This window comes from Lichtheimia ornata (assembly GCF_029851405.1).
Source record: "Lichtheimia ornata isolate CBS 291.66 chromosome Unknown scaffold00060, whole genome shotgun sequence".
NCBI classification, from domain to species: domain Eukaryota; kingdom Fungi; phylum Mucoromycota; class Mucoromycetes; order Mucorales; family Lichtheimiaceae; genus Lichtheimia; species Lichtheimia ornata.
Window position 1 is genome coordinate 74,353 of NW_026695380.1, and position 16,511 is coordinate 90,863.

Here is a 16,511-nt window from a genome sequence, read left to right on the forward strand (position 1 = left end):
GTAAGCAGACCTGACCCGACGTCTGAGTAATTGTGTTATTTCCCGTTTCCCGCAAGCACCCATCGGACCAACCTTATATATATTCTGTACCAGGGTTTTTTCGATCGAGCCCTATTCTTCTTTCTTTCTCACTCACATTTCCTCTCACATATACTATCATGGCTAAAGTAAACGTTGGTGTTGTTGGCTTTGGTATGCTAATAGATCCAATGATCAGCATTTCGATCAAGAGACACGTTGTGATGGTGGTGGAATAAGTTTATTTATGCATGTATTGAATTATTAGGATTCTCGTCCCGTACTTTCCACTGCCCTCTTATTGTCTCCTCGCCTCACTTGCAGTTGACGGCTGTCGTTGAGCGCCACAACAACAAGAGCAAAGAAGTTTATCCTTGGGTCACCGTTGCCAAGAGCACTGACGAGTTGTTTGCCATGGATAATGTCGATATGGTAGTCATCACCACTCCCAATGATTCTCACTTTTCACTCGCCAAGGAAGCTATGGAAAAGGGCAAGCATGGTAAGATGTTTTACATAGGCAGGATTTAAGACGCAAGTGTTAATCCTTGAATGTGGTATATAGTTGTTGTTGAGAAGCCCTTCACCGTTACTTCCGAGGAAGCAAGTGAGTTGGTTAAGATCTCGGAGAAGACCAACAAGATTTGCAGCGTATACCAAAACCGTCGATGGGATGGTGACTTTTTGACCGTAAAGAAATTGTTGGCTGGTGGCCAGTTGGGTCGTCTTGTCGAATTCGAGTCTCACTTTGACCGCTTCCGTAACTTTGTCAAGCCCGGATGGCGTGAAAAGGATGATCAACCAGGCTCTGGTATGTTGTACGATTTGGGAGCTCACTTGATTGATCAAGCTTTATCCGTTTTCGGTTTGCCCAAGAGCATTTATGCTACTATCAGCAATCAACGACAATTGGCTGAATCCAATGTTGTGGATGATTTCACTATTATTCTCAAGTACGCTGATGGATTCAGTGCCCTTTTGCGATCAAGCATGCTTGCACGTCAAAGCCCTGTGTTGCGTTTCTCGTTGCGTGGTATGAATGGTAGCTTTGTCAAGCACTATTTGGATGTACAAGAGGATCAGCTTAAGGCTGGTTTGTTGCCTAGCAGTGCTGGCTACGGTGTTGAATCCCAAGATCGATGGGGTATTATCAATTCGGACATCAATGGTTTGCATATTACTGGCAATGTGGAGACCCTTCAAGGTGATTATTTGAGCTTCTACAACAATGTCGGAGAGGCCATCCTCAAGAATGATCGTGACCATTTGGCTGTTAAGCCTGAACATGGTGTCAACTGCATTCGTCTTATTGAATTAGCTCAAAAGAGCAGTGATGAAGGCCGTGCTATTGAGCTGTAAATAATTAGATTCTATTCTTCCATCCAATAAATCTTTATTATTCATCATCCCAAAAAGCGCTGCTGCTGAGTATCTCAGCATGACTGAAACCAAGCTGGTAATTTAATAATGCGGACAGCGTCTGCTTTCCGATTCTTTTGTTCCCTTTCATGTTGTACCGAGCCTTCCATTCCACGCGACAACTACTCAAACGCAAAGATCACTATGAAGCGCTCAATGTAAAACGACATGCCGATAAGAACACCATCAAGAAGCAATACTATCGTCTCTCCAAACAATACCACCCTGATTTGAATCCCAACAATGCAGCAGCCCATGCCAAGTTTCTCGAGATCAATGAAGCGTATGCTGTATTAGGCAACGAAGCAACTAGGCGAGAATACGATCGAGAAGCAGATGATAGGCCTATGGCAGCTACTACAACATCCAACTGGTATACATCCACAGCCCATTTTCGGTCAGGGCCATCCGCTTCATGGCATGGAAGATCAAGACACCACTCAAAGAATACAGGATCTGCAAGCGCACGTGCACAAGCTGAAGGGATGGGAAAGAATAACACATCATCATCCTTTTATCGGGAGCATTTTACACGATATCAAGCTGAAGAAACAAGACGTAGACATCGAATGCAACAAGCTGCTAAGCGACGTAGAGAAGCAGGATTGGAGACTGAACCAGATGCAGATGCATATCGACAAATAGAGTCATGGTGGTCAAGGATGTGGCGATTGGCTATCGTTTTGGGTGGGATTGGTTATGCAACACACACATTGCACAAGAATAGAGATAATATTCAACACAAGACTTCATAATAGAGATTACACTTGCGATACCATTCTTCATGTTCATTGCTTTTTATATGTTGATTGATGTTGGGTAGTAGTAGGATTGAAGGTGTGGATTGAGAAGATGGATGGTGTGTTTTGGGCAATCAAAAGCTTCCTTATACTTGCATGAATAAGAAGTTATTGTCATACGATAACTGGCTACATCACGTTATGGTGGCAATACAATAACAATCATCACTAAAGAATGCGTTTATTGGATGCATTGTTGATACCCCAAATATCTACTATAATCTTGTAACGGTGGATGACCCTCTACAGCTGTTGGTATGAAGCGAATCCATGGCTACGTATGAGTCCAGATCCTTCCATCCCACGTACCATATCCATATCCATATCCATAAGAAGTCGTATGTATCGAAGCAAGTTGCTACGCGTAAATAAAGCTGCTTCTATACAATGGCTATATGCTGTTCACGTGAACAAGGCTGTAAGGCAAGTTGCTGCAAGTAGAGAACGCTGTTGGAGACAATGGAGTAAAGAGCTTGCTAATAACAGCTGCTGCAATGAATGCCGTTATGATTGGTCGTGGCAGAGAAGTGTGCAAGAGGGTGTGTTGTATCAAAGAAGGAGTGTTGTGTTGTAGTGGGGTGCACACACCATGGACTTGCCATTCAGTCAAAGACAATCGGATCAAGAGAGTTGTAGGATTGACATGATGGGTTGAAGCAGGACAATCACTGGCAGGTGGTAGTTGTATGCTTGAGTGGACCAACAGATGAGAATGAGAGGAAGAGGGAAGAAGCTGGGAGTGGAAGAGGTGGAAATCAAATGAGGCGGACACCTCTTGAATAAATGCATGAACCCTGTAAGCTAAATCTTGATTATGGGATTGCCCACTTCGGCCGTGAAACTTTCGCACATTATGCTCTTGGTCATTCTGATCAACTTTGTATTAAAAAAGACCCTACACTTCATTATAGGAATTTGAATGGGAGGATGTAATGTGAGTTTACTATGGAGGTCGTACATGGAGGTCGGCGCCGGATCCATGATTTGTCGAAATAGTATGTACTATCTTGGGATTCCACACTTTGGACTTGAAACTTTTGTCAGAAGGTTCGCTGGGACATGCTGATCAACTTCATTCATTTGAAAACCATACACTTCATTAAGAATGCCTTGAATGCGGGGTGGTCCAAATGGTGGATAACGGGTACAAAAGATAGGACGGCCCACCGCCCCGAAGTTGCCCACTTCCAACTTGAAAATTGGTCAGCAGGGTACTCTCGAGCATGCTGATCAGCTTTTTCTAATAAAGACCTCATGCTTCAATTGAAAATCTGGAATGGGAGCGTCCAAAAGTTTGAAAGACGAAGACATTCGCAGGGTCTGTCTTTCAAGAATTGACGTATTCTTTGTTTGGGCGTAGCTCAGTCAAATCAGCTCGGATCAAGAAGCTTCGATGATGGAAATGAATGTCTGGAGCAGGAGCATAATTCCACTGTCACACAATGAACAAAAGTTGGGATTGGGAGGAAGTGGCTGTTAGCTGCCAATCATAGATAGCGTATATGGTATCATACATTGGCCATTTCAGTCATGCAAAATGGCTCCGTTACACAAACACGTCCCTCTGCATCTTTGGCTCTATCTGAGTCTATCTACTTTACAATGAACAAAGAACTCTTTTCATATAGCATCACGCTTACAGCATAGTAAAAACATAAAGGTGCCTGTATCTCCGAACTTTACAATGAAACATGGGGTCTTTATTAGAGCAATGTGCTCGGCTTGGCCAACTGCACCTTGGGTGCCAGTTTCACGATCAAGCTTGCCAATCCCAGATTTCGCAATGTCGCCACCAGCCAAACTGGATCTGGGGGTCGACCCCGCTCAATATCACCTCTGATTTTTATAACTTGGTGTCACCCATTACTCGCTCTGGTCTCACTATCGACAACTTCAAGCGCAAGGATTTTCGATACAGCTTCTTACCGCCTCTTCAAGACTTGCCCAATGATTACCCTCGTGCAACTCCTGGTGCATGGCATCGTTTTTGGAATTCAGCCCATATCCCTCATCGTGCTACAACAGTCCTTTGGCGTCTCCTACATCACCGCATATCATCACGTGCACGTTTACATCGTCTCATTCCCACCTCATGTAATCCAACTTATGCCTTCTTTGTGAAGGCATGTTGATGCCGTATTGACATCACTGAAACGGACAAACATTTTTCGCTTGTCCTTTGTTCACGAAGTATGGCGCATCCTTGCAGCTCAATTTTCTCTAAGCTCTTTGGTTCAGTGGGATCACATCTCTACCTTGTCGAGAATACCACCGCATCCAACTCTGACACCCGTATTACAGGCTCCACCATCATTGTTTGCGGTGTGCTGGCCATATGGAAAGCCCATTGGCAATTCATCTACAATGACGAGCGTTTTCAAGCACAGGCTGTTGCTGGCAAGGCTGCAACCTCCATACTTCAAATTGAACAAGAGCACAACCTCTAGCTAGAAATGTCTGAATGTTTTCCATCTTCTTCCTCTATCCTCGGCACAACATCTACATCACGTGCACGTTTACATCGTCTCATTCCCACCTCATGTAAATCCAACTTATGCCTTCTTTGTGAAGGGCATGTTGATGCCGTGATTGACATCACTGAAACGGACAAACATTTCTTTTTCGCTTGTCCTTTTGTTCACGAAGTATGGCGCATCCTTGCAGCTCAATTTTCTCTAAGCTCTTTGGTTCAGTGGGATCACATCTCTACCTTGTCGAGAATACCACCGCATCCAACCTCTGACACCCGTATTACAGGCTCCACCATCATTGCTTGCGGTGTGCTGGCCATATGGAAAGCCCATTGGCAATTCATCTACAATGACGAGCGTTTTCAAGCACAGGCTGTTGCTGGCAAGGCTGCAACCTCCATACTTCAAATTGAACAAGAGCACAACCTCTTAGCTAGAAATGTCTGAATGTTTTCCATCTTCTTCCCCTATCCCTTTTACACAACATCTACATTAAGATGTTAATAAATACCATTTACATACCAAAAAATCTGGGGGTCGACCTCTTCGACGACGACGACCAAAAAATATTTTTTGGGCTAGTTGCGACATTGAACATGAAACTTTCACACAAGGTGCTGTTGGCCAAGCCGAGCACATTGCTCTAATAAAAACCACACGTTTCATTGTGAAATCTTGAGATATGGCTGTCTTTTATGTTTTCATTATGCTGTAAGCGTGATGCTATATGAAGAGTGGTCTTTGTTCATTGTCTAGAAGCTAGACCCTGACAGAGCAAAAGGTGCATAGGGGCGTGTTTGTGTAACTCAGCAGTTTTGCATGAATGGAATGGGCAATGGATGATACTTTGTACACTATTCAATCACAACTCATCATTGGCAACTAATAGCACCTTCCTCCCATTCATCACTGTTGCCGAAGCCAATACATTGTGAACGATTCTCCTGCTCCGTTGATAATCGCCACTACCTTTTGTCTACCTCCAGCATGCAAGCTAAGAAGCTTTAGCGAATCTAATAGTGCTGTGGCAAAAGAACAAAAGCATCTGGTTACGATGATGTAAATGATCCAGCCTCGCTTTTCAACGTTCAATTTTTATTTCCCTTTTCAATCCAGAAACCACCAAGTGATCCACTGCTTTCCCATATGAGGTGATAGTATGATACACAAGTCATCACGTTGCATCCAAACACATTCATTGAAAAGTCGAAGAATGGCATATGATAGTATGGATGTTTATCAAGTAATAAATGTGATAAAGGAGCAGCACTGAAGATTGAACAAGAGGTGGGTGAAGCTCGTAAAGGTGATAGGAGGGGTCATTCCCGCCATGGAGGTGATACAACGGGATCCTTTAGGACAGCGACTCGCTTCCCTTTACTCCTCTTTTGGTCCAGGACATTTGGTAGAAGAAGAGAATGCCGTTATGTCTCGCAGACACAAGAAATCGAGGTCCTGCACCGTATTGCCGCTTCCATTGGCGCTGACCTCTTCCATTGCTACGCATGCATCCGATCCCATGGATACGCGATCACCTCATCCAGAGCCCTACCCAAAGGCGACCAGCAGTTGCAGCAGCAGCACAAGCAATAGCAGCCATAATAGCAGTATCAGCTCCAGTCAAGACGCACAAAGTGGAGGACACCTTACACCATCCTATGATGCAAACAGCCGTGAAGAGAATACGACTGTACGCAGTGGGCTATCGTCTCTATTACGCCATAGAACAGCACCATTCCCATTACCATCATTCTGTATCTTTTCTCGCAAAGCATTAAGTCATGAGTCGGCGCCACAGGGTGAGATTGTGCCTTACTTTTATCCTGAATCAGTTCCCATGGATAGTATTTGTATGCTCGTAGGCGTCCTTGAATCTCTTTTACGTACGATGGATGATATCACCAATGACCAGGCTGGAGAAGAAGACGAAGATATGGACGAGGATGATGACGACTATGAACAATTATGCAAGATTATCGGCCTTGGGACATTCAAAGTGGCTATATGGAAAGGATGGGAAGAGGATCGTGGATTGGTAGGTTGCATCTTTTCCTAAGCTAAGGAAGGAGGATAGCGATAGCTAATCATCTCCATGGTAGGCTGTCATCTTGTCAACACAATTTCCCGATCACGTTGTCACGGATCGTATGCAAGCTATCCAGGACACTTTGAAGGATGGAGCTGAGGTAAAGGGAAGCCCTACGTTGATTGTCTTTTGATGTTAACTCAAGTATTATATAAACTAGGAGACCAACGAGGTATTAGGTAGTAGGATTATTACAATGATTCATCGTCTTTTCAAGTAAAAAGTGAATTACAAATGAGAAACAACATTGTTGTATTGCTAGTCTATTGATACACATCTTTTAAAGAGGATGTTTGATACAAAGTTTTGAGATAAGGGAATGTGAAACTTTACAAATGCTACTTTTTTCTTCTATCATGGTGCTGTACAGTGGATTGATCTACTTTGTAAAGCTGTTATACAAACCAACGCTCTCGTTATCTTCGCTAGCGGCTTGCATGCTTTCATCATTGCGCTCTCCTTCAATGTAAGACATGTAATCCTCATCAACATCGCCAGTGACATAGTCGCAGTCAAACACAGAGGTGTCGAACTTTTTGATGGAAGGATTGTATTTGCGAACGGATTCAACCAGGTCCTCCAAGTCTTGATATATGATCTTGTCAGCACCGATCTCCGCAGCAATTTCGTCATCAGTGCGGTTGTGAGCGACAAGCTCGTGACGACTAGGCATATCAATGCCGTACACGTTGGGGTATCGAATGGCGGGAGCACAGGAGGCAATGTACACCTTTTTGGCACCGGCGTCGCGAGCCATTTGAATGATTTCCTTGGAAGTGGTACCACGCACAATCGAATCTATTGTTTGCTTTCATTAGTAAAAACTCCTCAACCTTGAGCATAATTTGATAGTTTACCATCCACAAGAAGAACGTTCTTGTCCTGGAATTCCAAAGTCATGGCATTTAACTTTCGACGCACGTTCTTGCGACTACAAGCAAACATCCATAAATATCCAATCCATAAGTCCTTGTCCAATCATTCAATGCTTACCGAGTTTGTTGACCAGGCATAATGAAGGTTCTGCCAACGTAACGATTCTTGTTGAAGCCTTCACGATAAAGGATATTCAACTTGTGCGATGCTTGAAGAGCAGCAACACGGGATGTATCAGGGACCTGCAAAAAAAGAATGACCATGAGTTTCATCATCCCCCATTCTTATATAAACAAACACCTTGTACTTACAGGAATCACGACATCGATATCACACTTGTCACCAAACATTTTTTCGACTTGTCTAGCAAGAGCTTCACCCATAGAGAGACGTGCCTTGTAAACAGAGATACCATCAATGATACTATCTTGGCGAGCAAAGTAGACGTATTCGAAAATGCAAGGTGTGTGGAGAGCGGCAGGCACCAATTGACGACGAGAGAGTTGCTCACGGGTGATAATTACAGCCTCACCTGAAAATGAAATGAGTCATACATACACACAAGTTAACCCCCCACACTTTTCAATACATACCAGGATTGATATCCTCGCAGTCAGTGAAACCAAGAGCATCCAAACATACACTCTCCGAAGCAAACATGTAGTCATAGCCCGTTTCGGTTTTGCGGCGACCGAGAACAAGGGGACGAATACCATGGGGGTCACGGAAGCCGATAATACCATAGCCAGCAATCATAGCAACACATGCATATGCACCACGGCATTGAGCATACAAGTCCTTGATAGCGGTGAAGATATCTTCTTCGTTGATTCTAGTAAACAATCGAATTAGGATCTCATTGTAATCTCGAATTCCATTGCACATACCTGAACTTGCCGGTCTTTTGCAAGTTGTTAGCAAGGATGTTCAACAAGACCTCCGAATCGGAATCGGTATTGATATGACGATGGGCAATCTTGTCCAAAAACACACGCAATTCACGGTTGTTGGTCAAATTACCATTCTAGAACAATTATCATGAGTAAACAATCGACTTGTCATCCTTGTCATCAATGATCCTTACATGGGCAAAGACGATACCGTAAGGCGAGTTGACATAGAAAGGTTGAGCTTCGGACATGGAAGAAGAACCAGCGGTGGGATAACGCACTATAATACATAGCTTTAATCTTACTGCTAATATGACCCCACATTGTTGTTGTATGGACTTACCATGACCAGCACCCATGCTACCGATAAGACGAGAGAGTTGCTTTTGGTCAAAAACATCACGAACCATGCCGTTGCCTTTGCATTGGAAGAGACGACCCTTGGGGCCACAAGTGACAATACCAGCAGCGTCCTATGAAGAAGGGAAGGCATGTCAAAAGAAGGTTTGGAATGGCGGGTTTACAAGCTACATTAACATACCTGACCACGATGTTGCAAGAGACCAAGACTTTCAAAGAGGTCAGGACAGGCCATGCCCTGAGAATTAGATAGGATAACTGCTGAAATGCCACACATTGTTGGGAGCAAGCGACGAGAAAGCTTCGAGGAAGAACATTTTTTTTCCAGTCAGCAGAGCGATTGATCGAACTAAATCTCTTCTTGCACGGGCCCAAGCCTCCGCTCCGACACCAACAATCGGATTGGATACGATCCTGATGAAGATCCTACTTGTGTCACTCACTTGGATTTTGGTTAATATGACCCAGTACACACATTCAATAGCTGCCCAAGATGTTGTCATTAATAAAAGACGATGTTCATACTTAAATGATATGGGACATCTCATGTCGCTTAAATTGACCACACATGTATGCCGAGGATGCAAAAAAGAGAGCGTTATGAAAAGAATGAAATGATGGGGTTACCCCAATTGTCAGCCATGTCCGCTGCAACGCCGCCTATTTACAAACAGAAGCAACCAAAATGTCATTTATTGCTTTATGCTGGGTTGACTTTTGACTCACAGCTTGGCAGCATCGGTTAAAGAGTATACATGTGCATCTTTTTGTGATAGTGTGCAGCACCAAAACCTGTGCGTCGCCTCCTGTTGACCACCCCATTCGAGGAGTACTTTAAAGAACATCCCTTCTCCCCGCTTATGGCTTATCTGACACATTGCATATACGCCAATCATCCTATGTTACTCGACATGATGTTGTTGTGTGCTGTGAAGCAAGCATGAATACCTTGTACGATCGTTTTTTGTTACCAATGGCTTTCCCACAACTGTTGATCCGTACAAAAAGCGGCACCTGGTACGCCGCAACCAATGCAATTCTCGATCTTCTCTCAAGGGGTGTTTTGTACGCCAACATCACATATACATATCATCACAACAAAATTCTTTTATTTGGCCCAGGCCTTTCCTTGCAAGGGATGCTGACCGACCGATAATGAATTATGCCAATCTTGTCGGGTGCAGTTTCCCAAAGTATAACGCATGCCCCTTTTGCAGATGGGACAAATGGAAGTCCAAAGGGCCTATGTGTATGTATGGCAATGTTGACCTAAAACTCCCTCTCTAGGCGGTTCTCCTTGTTTCTAAAATGATCCATCATCCATCGCCACCACACCCTTATTTTGTCTGTGAGAATCTAATCGCTTATTAGAGCTTTTGGTGCAAGCAACAATGACGCACATATCATATGCATGCTACATATCAACAATGGGCCCATCATTACTAGTAACACTGATTCCATCATCAATTCATAACCCCCAAGGGCATCTGATGTGCATCCTTCGAAAGAGAAGAAGAATCCCTGTATGTCTTGGCAAGAGATAGTACTAACCTATTGATCGATTTGTAACTAGGAGTATGGTGTAGAGTCATCTTCATCCATAATAGTGATAATTATCCGGCACTAAAATGTGGATGGTTATATGCGTGTTGTTCCATTTTCTTTTTGGTATCGTTTTTGTTTCAATGAGATCCAGGATGCTCATAATGGAAAGGGTAGATTATGATTGTATAGCAACCATCCCAAGATGAGCCATTGAAGGTTTATCAAAGGCAGTTTCATATCAATTTGTGTTGGAATGCAAGTAGGTTGATGACACTTTTCTCACCAAAACCTTATACAAATGGTTGATTGCTGGATCACAAACCCGCGATAAGGAGTAATCATTTAGCAAAAAGATGGTGAATGATCCATTGCTGCATAAAATAGTGGGGTGGGATCGTTGCAAATAGAACATGCAGTTGTTGTTGTTTTGTTGTCATCATGATACATCCATCGCGTGTAGTAATAGCAACCCGGGATGATACGACAAGATTACCTGGGAACGTGGTATAGTAATCAAGACCTATTTTTGACAATGGGGAGATAATTCGAGTTACAAACAAAGCTGCTTCATATCCAGTCTATTTTTCCAGAAAGCGGTAAAAGCAATATGCAAGTAAGTTTCTATGGAACATTGGCTGCATATATGGGAGATGGGGGAGAGCTTTTGGGCGGTGATGATAATGGTGTGGGGAGCATTTCAACAAAACAGGAAGGGGCACGCGGTGTCAGGAGCACTCGCATGGAGACCTTTTATTCGCCAGCTGCAAAGCGGCGTGATGGGATATTGGGCGAATGGGTGCTGGGAACCCGGATCCCGAGAACGAGGAGACCCAAAAAATCCAAGTAGTAGTCGTCGTTTGTCGTCGTTGCCATTATGCAGAACCAATGCGATCCCAAAACATGCACCTTCTCTCCAAGATAGATTCCACATCAGGTATCCATCCAGACTTTGTGCAAAGTCTTTTGGGGGGGTATAATTGTAAAGAAGGGGGGCAATTGGGAATAAGGGAGATAGTATTCATGGATGTCGTCCTTTGAAGAAATGTCGTGCGTGAATGCCGGTGCTTTGTTAATCCGATGTAAAACCTTTTTGTTTTTTGTCCTTTTATATATAAAAGCCAGCCATATCCGCTTTGTCAGGAGCATCATCACCATCAACGTCCTTTCTCTTTCTCTACTTTTTATTATTTCTTTTGTAATACCTGGAATACCACTACACGTATCAACATGTTGACCGCAAGCAATCCCCGACCCACAGGCTTTCCAATGGCTGAAAGCAACCCTCCAATGGCTGAGAAACCAAAAAAGAAAAAGCCTATTCGACAAGCAGTAGGCGTGGTTGTTGGAGATCCTGCTACTGGAAGAATTCTCATGTTGACAAGTCGTAAGCGTCAAGGTGCCTTGGTACTTCCTCGAGGTGAACGCGCCGAAGGCGAAGAAGCTGATGCGGCTGCTCTACGAGTTCTTCAAGAAGAAGGATCCATTCAGGCAACAGGCGTGTTGAATCGCTTGGGTACCTACATTGAAGCCAACAAACGCGGCAAGACAATTGCCCATCATTGGATGTATGAAATTCCATATACACGTACCACTATCATCACCAAAAGGCCACCATTGCCAACAGCATCATCATCACAAGAAGATGATGAAGAGAACAATGAACGTACACGCGTGTGGGTAACATTTGAGCAAGCATTAGACGCTACCATGGATCGACCCATGTCTCGCCTTGCACTTACAAATAGTTCTTTCGCTAAGCATCGCCATTAAAGAAGCATTTGCCGTAATGTTTGTTGTACATGAATGCAGTGTGATTGTTTGGATTGTGCGTGCATCTCTCACACACACACTCAATTGTAACGCATTTTGAGTATCATTGCATAAAGCATCGTTTTAACATTGACCCGTTTTGGTAAGGCTCGATTCGATACCTTGCATTCGATGCTTCACAACACACACAAGGAGACGTTTGATGCGTTGATCTCCACCCACAATGAGCCAAGCAAGGTACATTTCCGCCTTTTGGATAAGCCCACGTGATTTGACAATGATGACATGGAACAAAGGCACATTGGATGATGCTTTCCAGATTAATGAAAAGCAACTGGTTGCATCAGCTGATTCCCCCATATGGATACCAGCTCACTCTCTCACCCATTCACCCACTCACTCACTCACTCATTCACACTGCATGCATCAATCAAAAGCCTTAACGTAAGGGGTGCACTTATTGTAATTTGTATTGAGCATGGATCAATGTGGTATAATTGTAAACAATGATATTGTACATGATGGACGGGGTGATTGATTATCCTACATAGCTCCTTGGAACTCAAGACTTTCGCCATTGACGGTAATCGGCTACATTGCCATTGAAGCGTTGTTGCTGTTGTTCTTGTTCCCATGGCGACGATCGGTAGTGGTGCAATGGATTGGGGTGATGGCGAGGATCATGACCAGCATAAGCGACAATACCCACTACGAGTACCAGACCCGTCAAGAGAGTATAACGTGTCCATTGTTGTTGGTCTTCAAGAGGTGATTCTTGTGGTTTACGTGCATGTTCTTGCCATGCAGTTCTTTCATGGTGAGAGGGTGATGATGTATATGCTTGTTTTCCGGTCAATCGTTGATATGCAGCAGTGATGTCTCGAATATCAGGACCTTGTTGACTATTCATTGAACGTGCTACATCCGGATGGTGTCGTTTACAAAGCTCAAGGTATCGTCGACGTATTTCTTGTTTCGATGCTGTACGTGCTACTCCTAACAATTGTTGGTCTTTTAGCCGAGATACCGACATCTCTGTATGTTGTGTGTGGAAAAAGGGAAGAAGAGAAACATTCAACAACACCCAACGGGCAATTCGGTGAGTGAAACCCAAATTTGCAGGTGAGTGTGAGTGCGTGTGTGTGTGAGTGGGCGTGTGGAAAAGGCACATGCATGAATGATTACATATAAAATTATCATCCCATGAGAATCGTCAGGTTTCGCCCTTCCTCTTTCCTCTTTTCCTTACTTTAACAATGAGTGTCGACAATCACCGCGTTGAACGTGATACCTTTGGTGAACTACAAGTCCCTGCAGATCGCTATTGGGGTGCCCAGACACAAAGGTAGTGTTCTCTATATTATATAGGTGTCATCATTTTCCCAACATAACGCGTGTGCGTTGTACATAGGTCTCTTCAGAACTTTGATATTGGAGGACCTGGTGAACGAATGCCTGCGCCATTGATACAAGCTTTTGGTATACTTAAGAAGGCTGCTGCCACCGTCAACATGACCTATGGTTTGGACCCAGAGATTGGCGAAGCTATCCAAAAAGCTGCTGATGAGGTAAAGAAGGGAAAGTGGATATCATGGAAAGATGGATAAAGTGTTAAGCATGATTATCCTTAGGTGATCAGTGGTAAGTTGATGGATCACTTTCCACTCGTTGTGTGGCAAACAGGTTCGGGAACCCAAACAAAGTACGTAAGCAACAATGTCATGCTATGAATTTTTCTTTGGGCTGACTCCATGATGGTGTACAAAAGTATGAATGTGAATGAAGTCATCTCAAACCGTGCTATTGAGTTGTTGGGTGGTGAACTCGGCAGCAAGAAGCCTGTCCATCCAAATGATCACGTCAACATGAGCCAGTCATCCAATGATACGTAAGTCGAGCAATACATGATGTCGTGCATCTAGGATATGCAAGATGCATTAACCAATGGCTAAATTTAGATTTCCGACTGCCATGCACATTGCTGCTGTCATGGAGATCAGCAATCGGTTGCTACCCGCTTTGACGTCTTTACGTTTTGCTTTGCAGGCCAAATCCGAAGAGTTTAGCCACATTATAAAGATTGGACGCACCCATCTTCAAGATGCTACTCCCCTTACACTTGGCCAAGAGTTTTCAGGATACGTTCAACAACTCACATACGCCATTCAACGTGTCGAAAGTGCACTTCCTCGACTATACAATCTCGCTATTGGTGGCAGGTACGTACATGGGGAACATGAAGGATGGGATAGGGTTCAAGTCATAACCTAAAAAATTGGGCAACAGTGCTGTTGGTACAGGGTTGAATACAAGAAAAGAATATGATGTCAAGGTTGCAGCTGCCATTGCAGATATCACTGGGCTTCCTTTCCAAACAGCTCCCAACAAGGTATTGCTTATAGTAGTGTGGGGTATGTAATTGTAATCTAATATCGGCATTACTTTAGTTTGAAGGATTGGCTACCCATGACGCTGTTGTCGAAGCACATGGCCAACTGAATACTGTAGCTGTCTCGCTTCACAAAATTGCCAATGACATCCGTTTCCTTGGTTCGGGTCCTCGATGTGGACTTGGTGAACTTGCTCTTCCTGAAAATGAACCTGGATCATCCATCATGCCTGGCAAGGTCAACCCTACCCAATGCGAAGCTATGACGATGGTGTGTGCGCAAGTCATGGGGTATGTATATTCTTCAATCTTCATATGCACATCATCAAAGGTCTAACATGGTGTTTATATAGCAACCAAACTGCTGTCAGCTTTGCAGGAGCAAATGGTCAATTTGAATTGAACGTTTTTAAGCCTGTGATGATCAAGAACCTATTACAATCGGTGCGTTTGCTTGGAGATGCTTGCAATTCTTTCACCAAGAACTGTGTCGTGGGAATCCGAGCCAACGAGGATAAGATCAAGAGTATTATGAATGAGTCTTTGATGTTGGTCACAGGTAATATCAAACATGATGATCCCCTTTTATTACATAGCCCTTATTAAATCCTTGCTTTATAGCTCTCAATCCCCATATCGGTTATGATAATGCAGCCAAGTGTGCAAAGAAAGCCCATAAGGAAGGTACGACTTTGAAGGAAGCAGCGATCACTCTCGGTGTCCTTTCTGAAGAACAATTCAACGATTGGGTGCGTCCTGATCAAATGCTTGGACCAACATAATAAAGATGAATGGATGATTTGCCGGCAGCTTCTAGGACTTTCTATCATTGTAATTGATTGGGTGGGGGCGGAGCATGAGGTCAATGCCTGCAAAGTGATACCACTCTCTTACTCCTCTTCCCAAACTTAAACATGCCACATACACCTCACGACAACAATAACAACGGCCCTCAATCCGATTTGGACATGATTGAACACGCAATGAACAGCATGATGCAGGGTGTCTTTTCTACAATGTTTCGCTCTTTCATGGAGCCTGTTGTCTTTGAAACCAACCGCATTCAACAGCTTCCTGAAAATACACAAGCAGGGATCGCTAGTGACGACTTTGACGGCAGCGATTTCAGACGTTTAGCCAACAAGTCTCGCCAACAACGTGGTCTTCCAGAGATCCCTGATAACCAGCCAACACAACAACAGCATGATATGATTCCAGCACAACCACCAAGTCTTTTGGGCATGATGATGGGTGAACAACAGCCGAACTCTTCAAGTGGGACCCTACTGGACCTGTTATTACCGGATCATGATCGTTTCTTTAATCGAAGTGTTCAAGCTATGGACATGTTTCCTCGTGAAGATGAAGTTGGAGGCCCACATCAGACAAGCAATGTAAGTTTTAAACGAAGGGATATCGTTCTGAATGGATGCTAATGCATGGTTTATTCATACCAGTGGTCATTTACTAGTTCGTCACAACGTCGAGTACTGAGACCTGATGGCACTGAGGAATCCTATGTCACTAGCACTAAGAATGGCGTCACTGAAACTATCAAGCGTATCAAGCATCCCGATGGCACAGTCGAAGAAACTCGCGAAAGCGGCTCACACAATAACGGAATACAGCAATCTCCTTCATCAACTTTATTCATCACCAACCAATCCAGCCCTATCGAACAGCAACAACAACTACCACCCATCCAACCTAGAACTCCTCAACAGCAGCAGCAACAGCAAGATGGTGAAGGAGGCCCCTTGTTCAAAATGTGGAAACGAATTTTTGGTTGAGCAAAGGTGCAATGTACATGACCATAGAAACCATCATCATCATCAATAAAAGCATCCTCTTATGACCAACATCTTAAAAACAACAGCAGCCTCATTA

The 16,511-nt window shown here is 43.8% G+C and overlaps 9 protein-coding genes across 9 annotated transcripts; 7 read left to right on the forward strand and 2 right to left on the reverse strand.

Moving 5' to 3' along the window:
• Positions 1-158: 158 nt before the first annotated feature.
• On the forward strand, positions 159-1,377 carry O0I10_009809 (uncharacterized protein; the record flags this gene model as incomplete). Its single annotated transcript, XM_058489795.1, has 3 exons — positions 159-192; positions 287-520; positions 584-1,377. The coding sequence occupies 3 exons, from the start codon at positions 159-161 to the stop codon at positions 1,375-1,377; spliced, it is 1,062 nt and encodes a 353-aa protein (XP_058339417.1).
• A 149-nt stretch (positions 1,378-1,526) lies between these two features.
• Positions 1,527-2,192, forward strand: O0I10_009810 (uncharacterized protein; the record flags this gene model as incomplete). Its single annotated transcript, XM_058489796.1, has 1 exon — positions 1,527-2,192. One exon carries the CDS (start codon positions 1,527-1,529, stop codon positions 2,190-2,192), a length of 666 nt encoding a protein of 221 aa, XP_058339418.1.
• Positions 2,193-3,928: 1,736 nt separating this feature from the next.
• O0I10_009811 (uncharacterized protein) lies at positions 3,929-4,684 on the forward strand (the record flags this gene model as incomplete). The annotated part of the gene is made up of 2 exons (XM_058489797.1): positions 3,929-4,331; positions 4,476-4,684. The coding sequence occupies 2 exons, from the start codon at positions 3,929-3,931 to the stop codon at positions 4,682-4,684; spliced, it is 612 nt and encodes a 203-aa protein (XP_058339419.1).
• A 1,450-nt stretch (positions 4,685-6,134) lies between these two features.
• Positions 6,135-7,014, forward strand: O0I10_009812 (uncharacterized protein; the record flags this gene model as incomplete). Its single annotated transcript, XM_058489798.1, has 3 exons — positions 6,135-6,743; positions 6,808-6,894; positions 6,955-7,014. 3 exons carry the CDS (start codon positions 6,135-6,137, stop codon positions 7,012-7,014), a joined length of 756 nt encoding a protein of 251 aa, XP_058339420.1.
• Positions 7,015-7,173: 159 nt separating this feature from the next.
• Positions 7,174-9,197, reverse strand: O0I10_009813 (amidophosphoribosyltransferase; the record flags this gene model as incomplete). Its single annotated transcript, XM_058489799.1, has 9 exons — positions 7,174-7,592; positions 7,652-7,725; positions 7,788-7,912; positions 7,982-8,202; positions 8,264-8,502; positions 8,558-8,694; positions 8,755-8,840; positions 8,904-9,033; positions 9,102-9,197. 9 exons carry the CDS (start codon positions 9,195-9,197, stop codon positions 7,174-7,176), a joined length of 1,527 nt encoding a protein of 508 aa, XP_058339421.1.
• Positions 9,198-11,692: 2,495 nt separating this feature from the next.
• Positions 11,693-12,235, forward strand: O0I10_009814 (uncharacterized protein; the record flags this gene model as incomplete). Its single annotated transcript, XM_058489800.1, has 1 exon — positions 11,693-12,235. The coding sequence occupies one exon, from the start codon at positions 11,693-11,695 to the stop codon at positions 12,233-12,235; it is 543 nt and encodes a 180-aa protein (XP_058339422.1).
• A 562-nt stretch (positions 12,236-12,797) lies between these two features.
• Positions 12,798-13,268, reverse strand: O0I10_009815 (uncharacterized protein; the record flags this gene model as incomplete). The annotated part of the gene is made up of 1 exon (XM_058489801.1): positions 12,798-13,268. The coding sequence occupies one exon, from the start codon at positions 13,266-13,268 to the stop codon at positions 12,798-12,800; it is 471 nt and encodes a 156-aa protein (XP_058339423.1).
• Positions 13,269-13,491: 223 nt separating this feature from the next.
• O0I10_009816 (fumarate hydratase, mitochondrial) lies at positions 13,492-15,406 on the forward strand (the record flags this gene model as incomplete). The annotated part of the gene is made up of 9 exons (XM_058489802.1): positions 13,492-13,580; positions 13,647-13,803; positions 13,867-13,937; positions 14,004-14,123; positions 14,194-14,454; positions 14,522-14,624; positions 14,683-14,915; positions 14,978-15,183; positions 15,246-15,406. The coding sequence occupies 9 exons, from the start codon at positions 13,492-13,494 to the stop codon at positions 15,404-15,406; spliced, it is 1,401 nt and encodes a 466-aa protein (XP_058339424.1).
• Positions 15,407-15,538: 132 nt separating this feature from the next.
• On the forward strand, positions 15,539-16,414 carry O0I10_009817 (uncharacterized protein; the record flags this gene model as incomplete). Its single annotated transcript, XM_058489803.1, has 2 exons — positions 15,539-16,018; positions 16,082-16,414. The coding sequence occupies 2 exons, from the start codon at positions 15,539-15,541 to the stop codon at positions 16,412-16,414; spliced, it is 813 nt and encodes a 270-aa protein (XP_058339425.1).
• Positions 16,415-16,511: the final 97 nt, after the last annotated feature.